This window comes from Prionailurus viverrinus, chromosome F2 (genome assembly GCF_022837055.1).
Source record: "Prionailurus viverrinus isolate Anna chromosome F2, UM_Priviv_1.0, whole genome shotgun sequence".
NCBI classification, from domain to species: Eukaryota; Metazoa; Chordata; class Mammalia; order Carnivora; family Felidae; genus Prionailurus; species Prionailurus viverrinus.
The window spans coordinates 44,618,479-44,643,337 of record NC_062578.1 but is presented as its reverse complement, the minus strand read 5'-3'; the positions used below and the strand labels follow the sequence as shown (position 1 = coordinate 44,643,337).

General features: G+C 39.4%; 1 protein-coding gene across 2 annotated transcripts in view; it reads right to left on the bottom strand.

The window, feature by feature from the left end:
* The window catches only part of POP1 (POP1 homolog, ribonuclease P/MRP subunit), a 34,016-nt gene that overhangs the window by 8,241 nt on the left and 916 nt on the right, over window positions 1-24,859 (bottom strand). For both annotated transcript variants that reach the window (XR_007148650.1, XM_047842637.1), the window contains exons 2-14: window positions 24,579-24,722; window positions 22,729-22,896; window positions 21,091-21,266; window positions 19,584-19,832; window positions 15,401-15,488; window positions 14,782-14,969; window positions 13,404-13,660; window positions 13,187-13,280; window positions 10,781-10,892; window positions 10,089-10,208; window positions 4,183-4,298; window positions 1,953-2,144; window positions 390-544 (exon numbers count right to left, since the gene is read on the bottom strand). Coding sequence is in view for 1 of the 2 variants with exons in the window: in XM_047842637.1 (XP_047698593.1) it covers window positions 390-544; window positions 1,953-2,144; window positions 4,183-4,298; window positions 10,089-10,208; window positions 10,781-10,892; window positions 13,187-13,280; window positions 13,404-13,660; window positions 14,782-14,969; window positions 15,401-15,488; window positions 19,584-19,832; window positions 21,091-21,266; window positions 22,729-22,896; window positions 24,579-24,720 (2,057 nt within the window). In the remaining variant the exon portion in view is untranslated. The remainder of the gene's footprint in view (window positions 1-389; window positions 545-1,952; window positions 2,145-4,182; window positions 4,299-10,088; window positions 10,209-10,780; window positions 10,893-13,186; window positions 13,281-13,403; window positions 13,661-14,781; window positions 14,970-15,400; window positions 15,489-19,583; window positions 19,833-21,090; window positions 21,267-22,728; window positions 22,897-24,578; window positions 24,723-24,859) is intronic.

The following is a 24,859-nucleotide window of genomic DNA, read 5'->3' as shown; positions in this document are numbered from 1 at the left end:
AAAAACATTAAAAATTTTTTTAAATTTCATAAATATGTTATTACCTCAATAACCAGTTATAAAAAAAACACAAATTCTATCTCGAGGGGGCAGGGGCTGGTAGTGGAAATCTTGAACAAGTGTCTGAGACTCAGGCCCATAGTTTTAGGTATGCACCATCCTCAATGTCAGCAAATGACCACAGGAACGTCTATAGCCTGGAAGGGCCAGATGTGAGACAATCCTAACTTAATTATGCCTTGGTCATGTGAACTAAGAACTAAAGGAAGTCTATGAAAACTCCACATAGTGTAAGAGTTACTGAAGCTATTCCAAATGTCACTGGCCAAAGTGAGGAGGCCCTTCCCTTCCTCTTAAGACATTAGGAACCAAAGACACCAGTTTCTTACCTTTTGTACTTTTCAAGAAGACCCTTGGCTTGCTCTTCAGCAAAAAGAACCCCAGCAGGGCAGTCTGGGAAATCACCAGGGACGTCAGGTGATCTTTTATACTGAGAATGCACCATAGCCTCTTTTAACCCACCAACTCTTGCACCTCGATAGATCTAAAAGAAATGTCAAAAAGATCTTAACAATGTACCAACTTACAGTAAAATTAGTGCTTAATGTTTGTTTGGGGAAATGGGAAACAACCTAAATGCCCATCAAAAGGGAATGGATAAGTGCGGGATAATCCTACAAGGGGTTATACAATAGTAAAAATGATGACACAGAGCGTCACCCATTAATATGGAAAACTCTCAATGTTGAGTGAATATGGTTAAGTTGTAAAAGCATATATATGGTGAGATATATAAAGTTTAAAAACATGTCAAATATAGTTACTTTATTTTGGGATACAAGCATGCTTAACAAGCTATAAAAATAGGCAAGGTAGTGACAAACACTGGAAATAGGAATAGTGATTCTTTTAGAAGGAGGGTGGGAAACAGAACTGGAGAGAAAAGAGAGAAAGTGCTTCCAATAAATCTGTAAGTTGGATGGTGGGTGAAGGGTACACAGGTATTCATTATATCAGGATTTATACTTTTTTGTATGCTTGAAACACTTCATAATTTAAAAATTAAAATTATTTAAAAATATTCCCATTCTTTTTTTTTTTTTTAAGTAAGCTCCATGCCCAACATGGGGCTCGAACTCACAACCCTGAAATCAAGAGTTGCATGCTCTACTGACTGAGCCAGTCAGGTGCCCAAGAAATATTCCCATCCTTAAATGATTAACTGAGTATCTCTTGTACTAGGCATAATTGCTAAAATTAATCACCTGTGTGAATTAACAGTTGTACATGTCTTTTCTACTCTCTTAAAATAATATTTAAACTCTTTGGAAGAAAAAAACACACTGGATTTTAATAAAAATTTTAGCTGCACTTAGGAATACATGGTCAGCACTTAAAAATGAAAAACGTATTCTATACATCTATAAACATTAGAAAATTATAAAAATTGTTTTTTTTTTAATGTTTATTTTTGAAGGAGAGAGAGAGACAGAGTGTGAGCAGGAGAGGGGCAATGAGAGAGGGAGATACAGAATCTGAAGGAGGCTCCAGGCTCTGAGCTGTCAGCACAGAGCCCAATGTGGGGCTTGAACCTGAGGCGAAGTCAGACACCCAACTGACTCAGCCACCCAGGTGCCCCCAAAATTCTTTTAAAATGTAACAAATTTCTTCAATTAAAAAAAAAAACAACTTCAACATTTTGTTACCACTACTATTCAAAAATCAGGACACTTTTAAAATTTCAGAAATCCACATGTCAGCCCAACTCTTATTAATGAAAATCTGGCTCCAGGGACTTTATGAAGTATCTCATATCAGAATCATAGCTCAAAGGGTAGAAAAATAGAACTCAATTTCTAAGTTGTGCATGATGTCTGGAACACTTTCAGCTCTTGGTATTTACTGGGAATGTATTTTACACACTGTAAAGTCGGAATCGAAAAGGAACTTACAAACGGAATCCAGAAAGCCATGCCCCAGCCCTTTGGGAGCAGGACATCCCAGCCACTTCCCCAGCCTCGTCGGTCGTCACCAGTCACCCTTCCTGGCTGTTGAATCAAAAGTATAGGTATCTTGGATTCACGGGGACCTAAAACAAGCTGTGACCCGGGCACCAACAATTCACTTCTCTTCCGGTTTAAATCCTAAAGTGGAAGAAAATAATTCAAGACAAACAACCCTAATTTTCTGGGAGATTCTACTGGTTCTCCCTATAAGCAGCTTTAGAAAGTTAAATGCTCTTTTAAAAAACAAGAAAAAAATGTTCTCAATAAATAAATGTGAGCCATTTGAAATATATGGTATTCCTCCTACGATTTTCCTCTATACAAGAGCTTTGTTAGAAAATGCCAAATTATCTTAAATTTGAGCTACAATATACCAGATGACTCAAAACTATAAAATAATATACATCCACTCTACTAATCTCTTCTATCAGGATTAATCTTATCTTCTGATTCTCAGTCCCTACATTTACTTTGGTTAAGACCTGTTGTCATGAGGTGAAAGAGGTACAAACAATCAACAACTTTTTCAAGGAGGGGCAAGTGGGAAAACGCTCTCACCAGGTTTTCTCACCAGGTCTTAAAGATTTAAAAGAGAAGATGCTATAAATTATTTGTTACGTGTACTGAAGGGAGCAGTGAACAACACCGTCTTAGACTTTCTTGCCAGCTGTAAAAAGAGACGAGCAGGTAGGAGAGAAGCCTAGCACTCCGGCCGGAGAAACTATGCAAGAGACTGCCTCCGTGTTGCCAAGTCTAACTGCTCCCTCAAGCCTGACCAACCCCTGATTCTCCCTTATTTTTACTTCTGGCTGAGTTTTCACTACCATCTCTACATGTTGTTAATTCCAAAATATCTATCTCCTTAGCCGGGACTTTGCCTCCTGGGATCAAAACTTGTCCTCTGGGCATCTGCTCTGGAAAGTCCTGAGGACCTTCACATTCAGCTTACCCCAGACTGAAGTTGTCCCCACTGCATCTGCTCTCCTCCCATGTTCCCCACCTAGCTGAATGATGCCACAATTGTTCAGTCACTCATTCATTCATCCATTCTCATATTTACTGCCCATTCATTTACTCATCCATTCGAATGTTTACTGAGCACCATTTTTGTGCCAAACGCTCTTCTATTACTTGGGAATGCAGCTGTGACAAATCAGGCTCTGGCTCTCTTTTACCTGAGGTGCGGAATCTAAGCTAGACTGTCAGGAACTAATCTACCAGGCTCCTCTTTTCCCACTTCCCACCATCCAAGCAACCACTGCGTCTTGTCAGATTTACGATCAGGAGTCTGTATTCAACCCCAGGCCCTCCACTCCAGCCACCCTGCCCCAGTTCAGGCCCCCATCACATCCTCAATTAAGGACTATTTCCAAGGTCTCTTTTAAGGCCATCCAACCACACGTCCTCTCTCCAGCTCCTCCGCCTCCAGCCCCATTCCTACCTAGTCTAATGCATCTTGCACAGTGCTGCCATGTCTGATCATGTGGCCAACTTAAAACCTTCCCATGGCACCTGATATCTTCTGTTCAAATCCTTAAAATGCCTCAAGGTCTTTAATGCTCTCGCCCCTATTCCCTTCTTCATCTCCTGCCTTACCCTCAACTCCAAGCCACCAATCTACTTGGATACTCTTGAACACATCATCCTGTTTTTAGCCTGGGCCCTCACACATGCTGGTCTTACTTCCAGCAATCCTTTCTTCGCTGCAGCCTTGGCTTCTGGCCCTAAGACATTAGTCTTGCTAATTCTGACCACCCATCTAAGAGCTCAAATTCCAGCTCCTCCGCCCAAGAAGCTTCCCCAATTTCCCTCACCTGGGCTTCCGGCTTCCCTTGACCCTATACTTTTTCGAACATACCCTAGCCATCTATCCCATCATCTACTATGATTCCTGGTCCTGGTAGGAGCTCAATCATTGTGAAATTAAAGATAGAACAATAGAATAAAAATGTATTTAAACCATGGGATTATCATTTTAAGAAAAATTCTCTGTGTTAACTTTTTAGAGAGATTATTCTTCTCTAAGAATAGAAAAAAAATCATAAATAAGGGATCAATAGATTAAAAATAAGTCTATGAGATTCTATAAAGGATGAAATAACTTTTACAGCATCTAGAGTGAGGAATTTCAACCTGTCTTCAGGACTTTACCAATAATCCTTACACCATTAGTTACCTGATCCGAGATTTTATTCTCTGTGACATTCTTACAGATAGCTTGGTTCCAAATAAAGCTATGCGCACAGTCCACAGGCACACCCTCCAGAAGCAGCTGTCTAACTTTCTCATTATCTAAGAGGGAAAAGAAATAGCCTTCAAACTACATCCTTTAGATCAATGAAGTCAAACTATAAACATTGCTGGCTGACCTTCTGTTACAAGAAAATGTTCTGTAGGCACTCAACTTCTCTAGAAAAATTTACTTGACTAGAAATTATGTTATCCCTATAGTTGGCTTCATACTAGTCTGTGAAATAGCAAAGCCTCCTAAACTTATTATTTCTGATGTTTATTTTTAATGTATAAGATATAAACATCATATTCAACTGCCTCTAAATAATTGTCTAATTCCACACTTAAGATAACCAAATTCTAGGAACTACTGCACAGGTGAATAATTTCTTTATAATGTGCTATGACAGTACAAGCCACATTTTAACTATTGGTTTCAGGGTTCTTAATATCATTCTTGGCCCAATGGTGGTGAGCCAACAGATACCAGCCTTCTCTTCTGCCCTATTATTTCAAGTCTCTTAAAACCCTTTCTCACTGAGTATTTATTCCTTCTGTAAAACGTGTTTTTCCCACTCCTTTAAGATGAGCATATTTTCTGTGAAATCTATCGCTTCTTCCCTTTAAATAAGCTACACCGTGCCAAAAAGTACTCTAGTGGGAAGAAAAGGAGAAACTTTTTCAATTATAAACATATATATTGATAGATAAGATTTCCTACATGCAGTCCACTAAGGGTAAAAAATCTTCCAGATCTTATTTTTTTGGACTGAAAAATTAAAAGAAAAAAAAAAAAAAGAAGGAAAGAAAGACAATTCCTGAGCCAATTCCTGGGCTAAGGTCTAAACTGCCTATAAAGAAAGGTCACTCAAAGGCACGTACCTGCATGGGTCTGATGGCCAGAAAAAAATAAGTTGGAAGTGACTGAGCCACAGTGTGACAGATTTCAGGGGAGAACAAAGATAGAGAATATTAAATTGATGAAAAGATCTGAGATAAAAACTCCTTAAAGCAGAAACTGCCTCTAGTTGCTGCGGTTCCTCATAGAGATAATAACCAACAGCATCCCGAGTAACAGTGCTGTGTGCCGTGAAGTTCACACAGCCTGTCTAGGAGCAAATGGGCTCCATTTCAAACAGCCCCTATCTACCCAGAATGCTTTCCTGTGGGGTCCCGCCATAGATTTTGAGTGACAGAACTGGGATTCTATTCAGAGCTGGCTGCAGACAAAAGACATGGCACAGGAGAGCACGACCTCACCTCTAAATAGTCTAAAAAATAATAGTAAACAAATAGATGAAACAAAGTAGGTAGTATATCCAGACAATGGAATTTTATTCAGAATTAAAAAGAAATGAGCTATCAAGCCATGAAAAGACATGGAAGAAGCTCCGATGCATATTACAAAGTGAAAGAAGATAATCTGAAAAGGATACATACTGTATGATTCCACCTATACGACATTCTGGAAAAGAAAATTATGAAGACAGTAAAAAGATGAAGGCTGAGAGAGGGAATGAGAGATGAATCAGGAGAGCACAGATTTTTAGAGCAGTGAGACTATTTTATGATACTACAACGGTGGACTCGTGTTGTTATAAATGTGTCAAATCCCACATAAAACACCAAGAATGAACGTAATATAAACGATGGACTCTGCACAACCATGTGTCAATGCAGTTTCATGGGGGCTGTGCATATGTGGGAGCAGGAACGTTCTATTCCTTCCACTCAATTTTGCTATGAACCTAAAGCTGTTCTAAAATGTAACATCTATTTAAAACAAAACAGAATATGTCTGAAGGCAAAAGGGAAGGCCCTTTTAGGTCAACAGTCTTCAGTAGTTGAGAGAAAGAGAGTATTACCAGCTGAGTCAGCATGCACGCAAGTGGGCCTCGAATGACTTATCAATTCTGAATGTAATTCTAAGTCCTTTGCCCAAGGCTCATATTAAGCATATTTTCTTTCATACGCAGGCAAAAGCCTTCTAATTAACTACATAACTCCAGAATAACTTAAAGGTTGAAGGAAATAGCTTGTTTCCTCCTTTCGTAAGTAGGTTTGAAGATGACCAAATTTTAAATTAAAACTTTCTTAATAAGTTTCCTTACAGAAGCAAAGGAAATTAATAAATGCTTTTCTCATTTGGGAATCAAATAAACCAAATTTATAGTCTTCAGATTCACTCTAAATTAAATATGCAGAACAGTTTAAGGGGTGCAGCCGAAGCTGAGGGATTTTTCTCCCAAGAGCAGAAACAGAGAAGTTGGGGCAAAATGACCAATAATTGGACACTTTGCAGAGTCAACTATAGATCAGTGCTCTGAAGGTGCTCGGAAAAGCTGTAAAAAGGGACAATCTCTCACCTATCACTCTAAAGGCAACTTGACTCTTCCCGTGGTTTGGGTACACACTACCAAAGAGTGGGTAAAGAGAAAGATTATAAAAATTCCATGAGCACAACGTAAAGCATTGTCTAAAGCAAATTCATCTCTGGAAGACAAAGACTAGTTAAAACAATCAGGGCAAATCAGCAGATGCGAAAGAGAATACATACTAAAATAACAGTACAAGAGAAATTCGATTTTATTTACATGGTGAAATACTGTGTTACGTTGTGTTACGTTGAAAAGATTTGCAAAAACACACTATTAACATTTAAATCAAATTCAAGAATCAAATGATCAAGTAAACTTTTTCTTCATTTTTATTTTTTATTTTGAGAGAGTGTGCACGCGTGTGTGTGGGAGAGAGCAGGGTGGGGAAAGAGAGAGAATCTTAAGCAGGCTCCACGCTGAGCATGGAGCCCAACAAGAGGCTCAATCCCATGACCCTGGAATTATGACCTGAGCTGAAATCAAGAGTTGGATACTCAACTGACTGAGCCACCCAGGCCTCCCTCAAAGCATCAATATGCATCCTTACTTCAGGTTCTTCACTGAAAGAAACTGTTTCCTTCTCTGCCCTCTTGCTGTTCTACTCTCAATACTTCTGACACGCAAATGTGTAGCCATTTTCCCCAGAGCAAGCAATTCTGCAACACCGGCTGATGTTCTACAATCCAAATCAATTCTGACACTATCCACCTGGAGATGGTGTCAGATCCCACAGTTTAAGGGCTCAATCCCACAAGACTGCCCCTTCCTCAGATGCCAATGCCAATTCGAAGTCCCTGGTTTCCTGTACTTCTGACCAGCTGGCTATAAATTGGTCTCACCCATGACCCCCTCCTCAAATTCAATAATTTGCTAGAATGGCTCCTAGAACTCAAGAAAACAGTTTACTTACTACTAATGTAATGTTCTTTTCTGTTTTTAAATAAAAAGATTTAACTCAGAAACAGCCAGATGGAAGAGATGCATAGGGTAAGGTATGAGGGAAGGGATGCCCTTGACCTCTTTGGGCTTAACCACCTTCCCAACACCTCCATGTGTTTAAAAAACCGGAAGTTCTCCGAACCCCAACAGTGTAAGATTTTTATGGAGGCTTAATCAAGTAGGCAAGGCTGATTAAATCATTGCTGTTGACAATGAAACTCAATCTCTAACCCCCGCCCCTTTCCACAAGCAGGTCTGGATGGGGCAGGAGTAAAAGGGCTGAAAGTTCTAACCTTCTAACCTTGTGGTTGGTTCCCCTGGTCACCAGCCCACCATCCTTAGAGGCTTTCCACCTCATTAACATAAAAATTGTGACTGAAAGGGGCTTTAATGAGTAAGAAAAGACACTCCTTTAGCCTTTAAGGTTTTAAGGCTGTTAACAGACAAAATGGACCAATTTTGGTGCTACTTAAACCATAAAGAAGGGTTTGACTGATGTGGATAACAAACTATCTTCTCATGTGTACTAGGAATTAGAGAACTCTGAAACGAGAGGGTATACATCATTCGAATACTGTGATATAAGAAGAAAATATGGGGCCCCTGGGTGGCTCAGTCAGTTAAGCTTCCAACTTCGGCTCAGGTCATGGTCTCGCAGTTCATGAGCTTGAGCCCCACGTCGGGCTCTGTGCTGACAGCTCAGAGCCTGGAGCTGCTACAGATACTGTCTCTCCCTCTCTCTCTGTCCCTACCCTCCCTCCCTCCCTCTCTCAAAATAAACATTAAAAAAATTTTTTTTAATTAAGAAAATATGTATTTAGGTTTTGGGGCAAATGCCCCTTTCCTGGCATATAGCTCCTTAAACCCTTGTAATTTCCTAAGTCAAAAAGGCAGAGAGTGACTTCAGATATAGAAAGAGAAACTGGAAGTTCTACATCAGAGAATTAAGTTTTAGATCATGACATTGAGATTCTTCCAAGGATTAATCTTCCATCAATTGACCCAGCTCATCAAAGTTTATTTCTAACTTTAATTTTGAATTATCATCCTAGATGATATGTCACATTTGTTAGTAATATTGATATAATACTAACTGCTTAAAAAGTTTACTGCTTTATGTGACTCACATATGACTACGTCTTCAAAGAAATTACTTAAAACGGTTTAAATAAAATACAATGACCGATAATACAGTAAGCTTTTATAGAAATTAAATCTTGTTTTTCAAGATGAACTTTAATTTTCCTGGAACTGATTTATATTAAGATAAAAGGCTTAAAAAGTATTTAATACAGGGGTGGCTCAGTAGCTTCTGACTTCAGCTCAGTTCATGATCTCACAGTTCGTGAGTTCAAGCCCCAAACGAGGCTCTCTGCTATGAGCGCAGAGCCTGCTTCAGATCCTCTGTCTCCCTCTCTCTCTGGACTCCCCCACTCACTCACTCTCTAAAATAAATAAACATTTTTCTAAAAGTGTTTAATATATAACTGCCTCATTCCAAAAAATGATTTCAGGCAGCCAAGGAAACTAAATAGAGTTTAACTATGGCTTTAAGGCGATTATTGTAGTCTACATTTAATGGCATAGTGAACACTACAATTTTCATGGTTGCACCAGACCATAATGCCATTAAAAAAGAAAAGAAAGAGGCAACAACTCATTGAGAAAAGTCTAAGGCTCCATAATTAACTAAGTTGCCTATATATCTTCAAACACCTCTACACCTCTCTCATCCAATCCACCTTTCATGTAAGGTCCTGAGACAGTAATTTATTGCTCCCTTAATCAGCTATTAACTACATGTGGAGGTAAAAAAAAAACAAAAAAAAAAAAAACAAAAAACAAACAAACAAAAAAAAAAAAACGAAAAAACAAACAAAACTCAAGTTGTTACTACACATACCTGTATTTTTCCTCTCAAAATTCACAACAGAAATTTTATGATTCCTCCAATGAAGAGTGTTTAAATGACAGTAAATACAATGAGATATTAGCACCAGTGTTGCAAACGTGAGACTAGACTAAAATTTTAGCCAGCTCCTGCCCTAGGCCACCCCCACCAAACAACTCCCGTGAGCCACTCCACTGAGTCTAAACCAAGACATCTTACCCTTCAGCACCTGGGATGGCCTTGCCAGGATTCGAACCTGGATCATCTGTATGGTCAGACAGAGGCTTCCAATGAGCACAAGACCAGCTGCGGGTGCGGATCCCTTCCTCACAATTAAAATTCTGAAATGCCAGCCATTTTCAGAGAACCCAGTTTCCAGAAAGACAGTTTTTACCAGATACTAAAAATAAAGAACTCAAGGGGGAAAAAATGAACGTAAGGATCAGGCTACATGTCTCAAAGCTAAAAGACACTTCCAAACACACCATCTCCTTTGGTCATAATCACCTTGAAAAGGAGGCAGGTAAAGATCATCCCAACTTTTCATAAGTGAAGTTAATGCAGAGGTGTCAGACAGAACTCTTCCAATGGGACTAAACTACTCAAAACTAAGGAAAACCAAGGGTGTTCTAGAAACTTTACCTTGGCATTTTTCTGGGTTGGGCAGAACTCTGGACCTCTTTTGAGGCAAATTTATTCGAGGATCCCCAACTGTCAGTCCCAAAATAGTACCGGCTGGAATTTCTGCTGGTGATGTTATTCCTTTAACAAAAATAAAAACAAACAAAAAAAACAAGTTTACACAAAGTCACTCACAATATATACACATATGCTTGTATTTTCAATTTTTTTAATAAAAATTTCTTCTTGGGCTATTAAAAAACATGTATTCCTCTTTTTTCCTATTAATACTTTTAGGGAGTAAATTAACATTCATAAAGAATGACGTTTCTTATCAAAAACATTAAATTAACAAAACATTATTTTACAACACGAACATGTATATTTCCATCACTGATAACTACAGTAGCTTAATACACAAACGCTATTAAATACAGGTAAGTTTAGTCCTTGGTTTAGTACCTGGTCTATGTGTTTACCTATCATAACAGAATGGGAGCTATTTGGAATACTAACATATACTCAAATAGCGTTTCCCACGCTCACTGAGTCAGGTACCTCTCCGACATGTTTTCTTGCTATATTACGACAAGCAGTAACAAGTTAAAAAGTACCACTCCATGTAGGCAGCCCAACTGTAAAACACTCTTTGAACCCACTTCCCACTCCTCCCTTCTTCCCCAAACCACCCAGTCAGCATTCCCTCTGAATACCTCCCAACAATTCAAAAATGGCTTCTTGTTTGTGATGAAGGGAAACGCTATCAGGATTCTTACAGGTTTCAATCCACCAATGGTGAGGTGTCTTCTCTGTGTCCTCTCCCTCCTGAAAAATAACAATCCCTATTCACCAAATAATGAATCGGACTTGATAATTTTATTATGGCTGTGATATGTGAGAAACTGCCATTATATTTAACACAGTAATTAACACCAGACTGACTACTCTTCTCACTAGAGGCAAGGACATAGTGTTACAGTTCTCTCGAGATTTCACACACTAACAACAATACCCATGGTTTTCAGAGAGACCACCCAAGCTACTCCATAGCTGCATTCTTCTGTCAGCACACTACTGACAAAAGAGGCCTGCTCCTTGCTCCTCTCCTACTACCACCAACTTCATACCAATTTAAGTAACAAAACCTTCCCCACCAAAGAAAAACCAAACCTTCTGTTTGAAAAAGCAAAAAGATATCTTACAATCACATTATTCAAAAAAACTTCAAATAAGACACACAAATGCTTTACTTATATCTTTCTCAGACAGAACCAGGAATCGAGCAAGGTTTCAAAAAGCACCTCAGGGGTACCTGGCTGGCTCAGTTGGCAGAGAGGAGTATGACTCTCGATGGGGTCACAAGCCCCATGTTGGGTACAGAGATTACTTAAAACAAAACAAAACAAAACACAAAAACCCTTAAAACAAAAAACCAAAGAGCACCTCAAGCACCAGTTACACACCAAGGAAGAGAACCTATAGCCATGTTTCATACTGAAGTTCACTGAAGAAGGATGTGCTCCTACAGATTCTAAAGAAGCACCCTGTTAACATATGGGCTATTTACCTCACAGAAACTCAGACAACATAGCTTACAGGTTTAAAGTAAGGCTCCGGAACCTAACTTCTTAGGTTCAGATCCTCACTGAGCAACTTATTAGCTAGAGTGGAGCCCCTACTCTGCTACAGGCACTGTGCTAAGCACTGGAGACAGAGTCTTTGCCATCAAAGCTCCATGTGAACATCGCATAAGTACCTAAGCAGATCTAGACATATAAATTGAGGAAATGTGCAAAATATGATGAAATATAACTTATATAATTTAACTTGGGGGTCAGGAAAGGATTCTAGAGGGAAACGATATAGAGGCTGAAACGTGAAGAACAAGGAAGGTTTAGCCAAGCAAAGGCAGGGGCCGGAGGAGGAGGTGGGGGGCAGAAAGTTCAGCCCGGTGGGGAAAGGGGGTGTGAAGGCTCTAAAGGAGAGGAGATCTGACATATTCTGGGACCTGAAAGAAGGCCAGTGTGACTGAGATGCAGGTGAGGAGAGATGAGGGCAGAGGCAGGAAGGCACAAGAGTATGAAGTCATATTAAGGGCTTTGGATTTTACCATAAATACAATAAGAAACTATTTAAAAGCTTTTAACTGGAAAGTAACATGATATGAATAAACTGTTAAAAGATCATTCCATTTCCTGCATGGAGAATGGAGTGAAAAGAAGGAACAGTAGAGGAAGCGAAAAAGCTGCTTTGGTATTCAGGCAAGAGACACAGAGGTTGAGGCAGGTGTGGAAGTGACGGAGAGGGGAAGAGAGAGAAAGAGAGAGAGAGGGAGAGGGAGGGAAGGAGAAGCTGCCTTTGTTTTTTAAAGTATCTTTCTTCATTAAAAGCTCAAAACCTGTTCAGGCTTAACATCTTATTTGGCATGTCAAATCTGTGAGAGGCACAGTCAACAGAAGGGTGAGTTGCACTAATCCAGGGGAAACAAACAGGATCTGAATCCGAGTGTCTGATTCCTAACTTAATCTCTCCTCTCTATACTTTCGTGGTCCACTTGGTAGCCACCAGCCACAGAGAGCTATCTCTATTTAATTAAAATTAATCAAAGGTACAAAATCAGTTCCTCAGTCACACTAGCCACACTTCAAGTGCTCAAGAACTACATGTAGCTAATGGCTACCATACGGATGCCACAGAAGACTATCATCCTTGCAGAAAATTCTACTGGACACTGCTGCACTAGACATATTGCTCTTAACCTTTTAGGGATCACAGACCCTTAAAACAAGCCCCAGAAAATATGCATCACACAAGTACAAACAAACAAATAAAACCCGGTACACACTTTCAGTGATTTTAGGGGTTCTCTGTTACCCACAAAACTCACAAACTTGCAAGGAGAGTATGCACTTAAACAAGAACAAGTTAGTTTACTCACTAGATTTCCCCAGATTTGTTCCTCTAGAAGTGAAAGATGACAAAGTATTTGATACTAAACATAAGTAGAGAAATAAACATTTATAGGGCGTGGCCCAAAATGCTACTGAAATATGTTAGGTTTCAAATTTGCTAGGAAGGACATAACTGGATTAAACCACTACAGTCACATTTACTCTTACGGTATGGACAGAAGCAGCTTTTAGTGCCTCAGTTAGGATGGAGTGGGAAAGTGGACCGATCAACCGGAGCCTGTTCATCTCCATCGTCAAATCACTGAAAGAGAGAAAAGATCTTAAGATGGAAACCTTCATCATACACAGTGTCTGAGCCACTGGCAAAAACAGAACAAGGCTTCACTAAAATTGTTCGGAGGATTCAGAGAGAATTCACCTGTACCTGATTATAACGCCTGTGGCTGGAGAGACCCAAGAATATGGTTGATGTGGATCTCTAGTTCCGTCACCGATGACTTTTTTAACCGGTTTAGCATTTTCTCCATCATCTTTCCGTTTTCTTTTCTTGCCAATTCTCTCATCAGGTAGTTCCGTTTGGCTTTTTTCCTGCGATGGTGTCAGCAGGGGCTCCAGGGTACAGACAGTTGATTTGATGGGTTCCATACACTGGCACGCTGCTTTTATTTCCTCTAAAATATCCTAAGGAAATATTTAAAAACTTCAGGTAGTTCAGTTCGTATTATTTTTTTCTTCCTTTAAAAATATACATTTTTATCCCTTTACAAATTAAACGAAATTCATCATGATTTATCAAAAAGCTTTTTTGGTGCTGCCAAACAGTGCACAACACTTGAAACAAAAAAACTTCAAAGTGTCAAAGATTAATGAAAATAATGTGACTACTCTGAACAATTAACATTTTCGAAAATCAGATTAAAGAGAAAATTTATAGTCTACCAGAAAAAAGCAGTGACTATGCCAAGAAAAAAAAAGAGAGATTAGAAATCATCACAATTTGGGGCGCCTGGGTGGCTCAGTCAGTGAAGCGCCCAACTCTTGATTTCGGCTCAGGTCATGATCTCAGGTTGGTGTGTTCGAGCCCCACATCAGGCTCTGCACTGGCAGCACAGAACCTGCTTGGGATTGTCTCTCTCTCTCTGTCCCTCCCTCACACACACACACATGCTCTCTCTCTCTCAAAATAAATAAACTTAAAAAAAAAAAAAATCATCTGAATTACTCAAAATAGCTTCTTATCATCAAAGAGGTTCTTACAAGGACCTGGATACCAACGAAGCAATTCAGACCTGGTAGGACCATTAGACCAAATGCAGCATTTCAAGCCACTGCGTACATAATATGGTGGGTTTTATCTCTACTTCCACTTAGGATTTACTAAAAAGTGAAAGGTCAAGATTTGCTTCATTTCATATTCACATAAGGTTCTTCCCTATATTCTAATACCAAGTTCTCATCGAAACTTTTATACTATTTAAATTTCCAGAGCATTGATTTCAACAGGAATTAAGAATGCAGTAACAGAGGGGCGCCTGGGTGGCGCTGTCGGTTAAGCGTCCGACTTCAGCCAGGTCACGATCTCGCGGTCCGTGAGTTCGAGCCCCGCGTCAGGCTCTGGGCTAATGGCTCGGAGCCTGGAGCCTGTTTCCGATTCTGTGTCTCCCTCTCTCTCTCTGCCCCTCCCCCGTTCATGCTCTGTCTCTCTCTGTCCCCAAAATAAATAAAAAACGTTGAAAAAAAAAATTAAAAAAAAAAAAAGAATGCAGTAACAGAGTCATGAGCAAATAACTCAAGGATTATACCTGTTTCAGAGTTGGATGAAGCCAGATCCATAACTGCCTGCTCTCAGAAGTGTGACCAGGGGTCCACTCAGGCTTCCAAATAAATGTAACAGGCCCCAGCATCTCTCTAGGGTATTTATTTGCCCGGTAAAGTATGACACTACCTTGGCGTTTTCCAGACAAGTAGTGAACTGCTGCGAAAGTCAGTCCTGACACAAACAAAAACAAAATTCTCTCATTTCCAGTGCTGAGATAGTAGTAGTATTTCCTGATTGCCATCCTGTTATCTGCTGTCTATCTCTATGAGGGATGAGGTGCTGGTGTTGACCACTGCATAAATCAAAGCCTGGCACACAGTAAATTCTCAATAAACACTGAATGAATGAATAAATGGATGAATGGGGACTGAGTTTTTGCCCCACTGAATTCACTACACCAAAATAAAGGTTCTCTCACCTTCCACTTAACAATGTTACAAATAATTTGAAACCACCCCACCTTTCTTACATTAGCATTCTCATTGGGAACAAGAACTGCCTTACGCATTTTATATATATTTAAATTCCAAAACACTTACTTGCTCATGAAATGAACAAATACGCAAAGACTAAAAGAGCATTCAGCTTTAAAACCAGTTTACCTGTGTCTATGCTACACATCGGAGAAAGTGCCTTCAGTATTTCTTCCTCTTTGCCCTTCAGCTCCAAACAACAGTAGTAGGATAGATCCTGCACAAAGGAGGAGACGTAATCAAATACTTAGAATGGGACATGGGGGAAAATTGTAAAACGCCAAAAGTCACATCAGAAAAACTTCTACCAGTCCAAGACTCAGAACAAATTGCCAAAGCTATCATTTCTTTAAGACAAAACCTGAAACCTGTCTATTCTTAGGACATTAGCAAATATTTTTAAACCAATCTAAAGCAAAATCAAAATGAATTTTCATTTAAAATTTAAGTTACTGTGTCTTTTCTAGAAAGAAAATCTGTGGGGGTACCTGGCTGGCTCAGTAAGAGGAGCATGAGACTCTTGATCTTGGGGCTATGAATTCGAGCCCCACATGGGGTGCAGAGGTTACTTAAATAAATAAAACATTTTTTTTTTAATCTGCGTTTTATGCCATTTTTACAAACAAGTTTTAAGTAGAGTATAAAAACTGCTGCCTCTAAGTAAAGGGTTATTCCTCCCCCAAACCTATCTAAGAAATCAGAGTAGAATACCACGATATCAATATATTCTGCAAAGTTATGCTAAAGTTCACTTTGGTTAGCTAATTCAGGACTCCAAGATTATTTAACACTGAACCTAGAGACATAATGTCGTAATTAATTTATCCTATATTCCTCCCATGCTTAATCTTGACTAGGATATTCAACTCTGACTAAACAATGTTCAAGGAAAAATGAAAGTAATGAGAGCAAGACCTTACCGACTTAAATGAGATGGCAAGAGATCAACTGAGCTAGTAAAACAAGTATGTTAAAGAACCAAAACAACAGTAACAGTCACTGAACAGATGCTGAGTGCCAGGGTCTGGGCTGTCATCTACTACATGGTACACCTACCAACACGTGACAAGCCAGGTACTTTCTGCTGCCGTATGACAGACGAGGATACCGACACAGAGACTGTCCCTGAACAAAGCTATATATCAGCAAGTGGAGAAGCCAGCATTCGAGTTGGGCTCACTGACCCCCAAACCAGCCCCTCTGCCACATCACATTTAAGCAATTTCAGTACACTCAGCACCTGAGACTAAAAGGGAAACTATAGCTAAGCTTCTGACAAACTCACAGAAATCAGTGCTATCACACACACAGAAATCTTCCCAGCAGCAGGGATCCACCGTCAGCTATCAGTGTGCAGGTGAACCACACCCAAATCTGTACAACTGAGTGTCAGCACCAAACTACGGTTAATAGCCTGGAAGTCGTGGCATCAGACCTGGGCTGAAATCTCAACATCACCACTCACTGGTTGTATAGCCGTGGGTAAATTACGTAACTTCTCTGTTCCTTAGTTTCCTCATCTGTAAAGTAGAAATAATGCTAACTACGTCTGCTGTGGTGTTGTAAGGACTAAAAGAGCAAACGTATATAAACCATTAAAACCAGGCCTGGCATAAGATTAAGTACTCAAAAATGTCTGTTACTATTAGCTATTATTTGTATTACTTAGGGCTGATCAAATGTAAAGAAAATATCTGATAACGTCAGCAAAAATCTTGCCCCAAATAAGAAGTAACTTACCCATCTGTCTTAAAATTTGGGAAATGGCAGTGTATGGCAGAAGAAGCACAGGCCAGGGAAATCAGCTGCCCAAAGGCTACCTAGCCACCAACAAGGTGCATGACCCTGGACAAGTCACTTTATCTCTCTGGATCCCAGTTTCCACAATATAGATAAAGGATTTTACTATAATCAATGATTTCTGCTGCTGAATCTTCAAATCAAAAGCCCTTAAAAGGTTCTTGTATTATTTCACACCCATTAGGATGGCTATTATCAAATAAACTAAAAATAGTAAGTATCAGTGAGGACATGGAGAAATTGAACGCTGGCACGTTGCAGGTTGGAATGAAAAATATCATAGCCTCTATGGAAAACAGTAGAGCAGTTCCTCAAAAAATTAAACACGGTATTACCATGTGAAACAGCAATTCCACTTCTAAGTATATACCCAAAGAACTGAAAACAGAGACTTGGAAAAGATATTTGCAAGTTCATTTCATAGCAGCATCATTCACAACAGCCAAAAGGTGGAAGCAATCCAAATGTCCGTTGCTGGATAAACAGACAAACAAGATGTGGTATGTACATACAATGGAGTACTATTCAGCTTTAAAAAGAAGGGAATTCCAACACACGACACAACATGGCTGAACCTTGAAGACGTTAAGTGATGTAAGCCAGTCTCAAAAGGATAAATATTGTGTGATTCTCCTTATATGAGGTATCTAGAATAGGCAAATTCCTAAAGACAGAAAGTAGAATGGTGGTTGCTGGGAGTAGGCGAGTGAGCAACGGGGAAGATGAAAAAGACCTGGGGATGAATGGTGATAATAGTTAGACAACAATATGACTATAGTTAATGACACAGAACTGTGCACTTAAAATAATTAAAGGGTAGAGTGCCTGGGTGGCTCAGTCAGCTAAGCATCCGACATTAGCTCAGGTCATGATCTCACAGTTTGTGGGTTTGAGCCCCACATTGGGCTCTCTGCTGTCAACATGGAGCCTGCTTCAGGTTCTCTGTTCCCCTCTCTCTCCCCCTTCCCGGCTTGTTCTCTTTCTCTCTCTCAAAATAAACAAACCTTAAAAAATAATAATACTTAAAAGAGGTGCCTGGCTGGCTCAGTCAGTGGAGCATGTGACTCTTGATCTCAGGGTTGCAAGTCTGAGCCTCACACTGGGTGTAGAGATTATTCAAAAATAAAATCTTGGGCACATGGGTGTCGGTTAAGTGTCCAACTCTTGGTTTCAGCTCAGGTCATGATCTCTCAGTTTTGTGAGTTTGAGCCTCCCATTGGGCTCTGCACTGGCAGCATGGAGCCTGCTTGGGATTCTCGGTCTCCCTCTCTCTCTGCCCCTCCCCCACTTATTCTGTGTCTAAAAATAAATGCACTTTATTTTTTTAATTACTTTTTTAATGTTTTATTTATTTTTGAGAGAGAGAACAAGAACAAGCAGGAGAGGGGCAGAGAGAGAGGGGGCCAGAAGATCCCAAGCAGACTCTGTGCTGATAACAGAGAGCCCCATGTGGGGCTCAAACTCAAAACCATGAGATCATGACCTGAGCAAAGTAAGATGCTTAACCAACTGAGCCACCCAGGTTCCCCTTTTTTAATTAATTTTTTTAATGTTTTATACATAAACTTTAAAAAATAAATAATAAAATCTTAAATAAGTAATTAAGCCGGTAAAATTTGATGTTATGTATAGTTTACCACAACTTTTTTTTAAAGGTTTTTATATTGATTATTCTCCTCTACTGCTTTCAAGAGGCATCAGAGACTCCTAACACCAATGGTTTTCAAAACTTGGCCAAGGCTTCTAGTTATGGAACGAATCGGTCAGGGGGATAAAGGGTCAGGCACAGGGAATACAGCCAATGACACTGCAATAGTGCTGGATGGTGACAGATGGTAGGTAGCTACATTGTGGTGAGCACAGCATAAAATATAGAGAAGTTGAATCACTATTTTGTACACCTGCGACTAATGTAACTGTTTGTCAACTACACTCAGGTAAAAAAATCTTAAAAAACAATAAAACCTGGTCAAGGCCATCCTGCCACTGAAAGGCAGAATCTTCCAAGAGTAAATTTCTAAATATGTCCTGGAAGAATGAAAGCCATTGATTTACCAATTGGGGAAAGGGAGAGGGACGACCAGATAAATACTATTACCAGGCATAAAACAAACTGTCCTCTCAGAGAATTTAAAACAAACTTCCTAGCATCCCACTGAATCCTAAACATCTACAACAGCATTCTGAACACTGCTAAGGGCACACAAATATTTGTTGTTGATGAATGACTTCTAAATGAATCAATGCTGAATAAATCTCAAACATGACCAAGACCCTGCAGGACCTGTTCCTACCTATTTTTCCTGAACTAATCTCCCCTTAATGTTATCCTCTCTTAATGATCTCACTCTCTTCATCTTTATCACACCGAATTTACCTCAATTCTTCCCTCTTACCTGACTTCCTCTGCCGCGTCAACTCTCTCCTTCCCTGATCCTTTAGAGCTGAGCCCAAACATCACTTCCATTTCGTCTAAACAAATATAAAAAGAAAACCAACTAGAGAAGCATACCTGGAGAAGGCAACGGTTTGTCATGGCTCGGTAGCAGGCTCTGTGGCTCTTGACTGTCGGCCTCTCCCCGAGACAGTAGCCCCACTTCTTGACCATGTGAAACCGTTTGGCGTGCCAGATGTGAGTCTCTAACCATATGTTCTTCTTTTGTCTACGGTTAAATTCTAGCACCCGGTTTTTGTGACATCTTCGAGCTTTATGGCATTTATTTTTTGAATGTTCTTTTTTCTGGTGCACTGCTTTCTCTGCCTGCGATTTCAAGAAGAGAGGAGGGTCCTAGTTGGTAACTATCTCAAAATAAAAGTTACATGTGAGGAATTCAAGCAACTAACTTTAGATTAGGTGGGAGTACCTTTCAGACTCCATCAGTGTGCTTAATTTTTTGACTTGGCAATTTCTCCAGTGAAAGAGCAGACAGAAGGCAAGAGTGAAGGTTTCAGAAACGGGCAAACTCAGAGAGGAAGCACAGTTCTATCACTTACTAACCGGCAAGCTTTGTGGACTATGAGGATTAGAGTCTTTATAAAATGCTCCACACAGTAACGCAAGCTTATTGTGGCTATTCATGTTAGAGAGCAAGAGAAGAAGATGCCAGCTCTTTTGTTATTGGTTTTATTGTTTTGTAAACCTCTGGGATTGGAACTAAACCCAAAACAGGATGAAAAATGTGAAGTGAGGAAAACCTATACATTTCAATGTCAGTTAGGTACTGATAGGCAAATGCCATGGGAAACAAACCTTACAATCTAAATCTAGAAAGCACAAAATTCCTGTTCAGTTTTCACTCTTACTCTCCTCCATAGCTGAGCTAAACTTTTATGGGGGGAAAAAAACCAAATCTCTTCTCCATTAGTTTGCTGAACTCCTCTCACCCCAACACCAGTATAGTACCGCACACAGAAGGCACTCCATGAGGAACTTTTAAATCAACTAATAAAGACATGGGTAGCTGAGACAACCTGAAAATGTCCAAGCGAAGAATTTTGATAAAGCCAAAAACAACTAGACTTGAGGAAAAATTAAATCCAAGTTTCAAGTTTTCAACGTTGAAAAAGTCAAAAGGCAAGTACTAGGCATCGTTGCTGCTTTTTCTCTTGATTTTCCAACTTTAAGCTGGCCACACCCCCAAAACGTAGAGCTAAAATTGCTTATGTGGTAAGAAGGTCAGGATTTTATTTTTAATCTGACAGCAGAACATCAACTATTTAACACCATTAAAAAAAAGGGGACCTGAAATTAATGAAAAATTGAAGGAAGGAAGGAAGGAAGGAAGAAACAAAGAAACAAAGAAAGAGAAAAAAGAAAGGGTTTCCAAATGCTATATGTAATATCCAACTGCTTGCTAATTAGATAGCAAGGAGGAAGGTGGGGGGATAATGATTAAATCCAAAAATAATGCAAAAGAGTACATTGCTTTTGGTTTTCACTTTAATTCTATTAGGTTAACATTTCTCAATTTTTTTTAGGAACTACTAACTTGAACACTTACACTAAGTGAAACATATACCTCTTTCTGGGCGATTTCCTGCAACCGCCTGGGAAGGCGTTTGACATTGTGGCTCATGGCTCTCCGTCTCATGTGCCGGGGCAGCGTCTGGAAAACCAGTGAATTAGAAGATTTCTGGGTCACTGCTTTCAACATAGCACTGATTTCAGCAGCTCGGGCTTGAGCAAAAGTAGAAGCTGTAGACAAAAATAGCATGATAATTAAAGACAAGTCTAGAATCAATGCCTCTGGTCAATCTCAGAAGGAAGACAGATTTGAAGTATATGAACTTAAAATTCACCCACCACCCAAACCCTTAATTAGATTAATACAGATGGTAGCTATATCTGTATTATATATAAAGCCATTCTGTTTCTACTTTTTTTCAAGTTCTCTATAAGGATTCAGTGTCACTTTTTTAACCATAAAAATAGTTAAAAAGCATGTTTACAAACAATTCCTTAAAACAGAGGGCTACATGCAATATAAATCACAACCATTTATTTTATATAAAGTTATTTATTTATTTTGGGGAAGAGAGAGAGCATGTAAGCAGGGAAGGGGCAGAGAGAGAGAGAGGGAGAGAGAGAGAGAACCCCAAGCAGGCTGTGCACTGTCATCACAGAGCACAATGTGGGACTTGATCTCACAAACCATGGGATCATGACCTGAGCCAAAATCAAGAATCAGATGCTTAACCAACTGAGCCACCCAGGCACCCCAAGCACAACCATTTTCAAGTGCAATAATCACATAAGAAAACAAAGAAAAAGTAAAATTGAAGTCACAAAGGTTGTGACTTCAAAAGTTTGTTTTCTTTAATATTTTTTGCTTTTTCTAAATATATAATCATAACTTTACTAGTTTTCCTTATTGAAAAGCAGACCTTTTTTTGAAGTAAACAGAGTGCTGGGGACATTTAAGTGCATTTTTCCCACCAGGCACAGAGACCAGAAGGCATACCTAATGAATACAGAGTTATGCATACCAGGGGTGCAGGTGATGGGGGGAGGGAGTAACAGGAGAAGAGATCTGAAGGGGCCTGGAGACAGGTATTTAAAGGTCTTGGTTGGGGCGCCTGGGTGGCTCAGTCGGTTGAGCATCCGACTTCGGCTCAGGTCATGATCTCACATTCTGTGAGTTCCTGCCCTGCGTCGGGCTCTGTGCTGATGGCTCAGAGCCTGGAGCCTGTTTCAGATTCTGTGTCTCCCTCTCTCTCTGACCCTCCCCTGTTCATGCTGTCTCTCTCTGTCTCAAAAATAAATAAACATTAAAAAAAAAATTTTTTAATAAAAAAAATAATAATAAAGATCTTGGTTGCCCTCGGAGTGTGTTAAATTCGGTTTCATCCTTGGAGAATGCATGTAGACCCCATTTTATATTTTAAAAAGGAGTGGGGCGAGGGAAAAGGTTTTAGGACAAAGTAGAACAGTTCACAGATAAGGACTTACAAGAACAAGGAGAAGAGGAAAAAAAGAGAAACTGAAGAATGGAGAGCAATCAGGCCCAAGGAAACTACAGCCACAGTCCAGACTAGAGGCGAGAAGAACCCCCAGTGGAAGGAGGAGAGGAGAGAGACGGGGAGGCAGGGCCAAGGTGAGAGCACTGAAGCAAAGGGCTCATCGTATAATCAAACTTCACTTCTTCACAAACACCTACCAGTTATATACTTGGGAATCTCCTGAGAGGTGCCCTCAGGACCTGCTTTCCATCCTCCCTTTTTTTTAAACATTATTTTGGAGGAAGACTGTTCATTCACATCAGGATCAACTGGGGAATGGTGGATCATTTTGGTATGCCGCGGTCGTGAAGTTCCAGGAAGAAGCTCTAGTTTGTTTTCAAAAAGAAAACAAAAAGAAATATGTCAGCCTTACCAGGAATACAGATTACAGTGGAGAACATCATTTGCTGGGTGGCAATGCTAATTAGGTTTTTAATCCTACAACTACCCAGTAATGTGGCTATTACTATCTTTCCTTAAAGAGGAGGAAATCTACCTACAATAGGGAGGTGAATTAATTTGACCAAGGTGATAAAGCTAGCAGGCAGCATACTGGCTCATCTTGTCAGCATGACAAATAAACCTTGCATGTAAATTATGAGGGAACTTTTCTCCAATAAATTATGAGTACAACATAAATTTCAAATCTAAGCTCCCTTCAATATTACAATTTACATGATTTTGTATATTCAGTCTTTTATTGTAATTCTCTGCCACACTCAAGTTGGGAGCCTGTGTTAAATTAAAGAAAAGAAATAAAAGCAAAGTCTATACAAATGTCTGTGCATTGAAACCACTGACTTTAAGACATCAAATCACGGTCTGCAAAGGGAGGGAGAGACTAGCAGAGAATTTTACAGTGTTCCTCTTATTCCCATTATACTGTTAATTATTAAGCCCCTATAAACCATGAAACATGTTACAAGGTTTGTCACTGGGAGATTTAAATGAGGTAAGACCCATTAAGGCTTATGTGGCATGATGGGCATCAACTGTTGAATCTGAAATCTAAATCTTACAAATAGAAGAGTCTAAAACTTACTTCACCAGACCCAATGCACACTATTCTTTAAAGTGTCCCCCAAAAGTTCTTACTCACCTGCTTGCTATCTTCCCAAACTGGCATTTTCTATTGCTACCCAATGAACAACTAACACCTTGATATCACTTTATAAGGTTCTAAAATCAGCACACAAGCTAAATGTATATAAAACACACTATTTCTTTTAGGAAATAAAGAAGTGTGATTTAATAATAACTGTTAAAGTAGAAATATATCTGTTCTAAGATACATACACCCAATTCTTGTCATTCCCAATAGTTATGCTCTATAAAGTCACAATGAACGCTGAATTAGCAAATACTGAACCACTGTTCCAAGAAATATATATATGTATATACGTACACAAGTATACATACACATATACATACATATATACACATAGATACACATATATACACACATACATACATATATATACATACATACACATCACATGGATTGCGATCTCAAATCATAAAAACAACTCATCCTAGTAGATTCTGTTTCCCTTATTTTACAACTAGAAAAAAGAGGCTCAGAAGTGTTAAGTGATCTGTCTGAGGCCACCCACAACTAGAACTCAATCCCCAGCTAGAGCAGAGGCTTTCCGAATTATGCCACACTGGCCCATCAGAGTCTCCACCCTCTGGCCATCTCTGTAAGAAAGCTGAACCAAGGTAGCTGGGAACCTCAGCTGAGAATGCCCACATGGGGTGACTCAAATTTTTTCCCTCTCCTCACAAATCCACGAATAACCACCAAAGTACCATGGGTATTAATTTGGGGGTTACAAATAAACTTAACAACTAGGTGACTGGGCAAAACAAAATGTGCGAATAATGAAGGTCAACTGATCTCTTTTTAAAAAGTGCAGGTCATTTAACCATTAAAATAATAACTATCAAAAAGAGCTAACATAAGCATTTTGATCCAAACAGAGTGGAGGGAGTACCGTGTGTATCTTACCTTGTTTTTGAGCTTGGAAAGATTTCCCACCTCCATTATAGTGCTTTGTGCCTCTATCCGCCATGAAGCCAGAGGATAAAGTCACGTTGGTGGGCTGATTTCTCATTTTCTTAGCATGTTTTCTTTCTTTTGCATTAGACATTTCTGGAAAGAAAATAATAAATTTGGTATAGGGAAAGGGAACTTCCATGCAAAAATAAAAAAAAACATTTAGTAAATAAATATTCATGTAACTCAAAATTTGATTCTTCGGTAAAATAAATCTTCATTTATTATAGGTG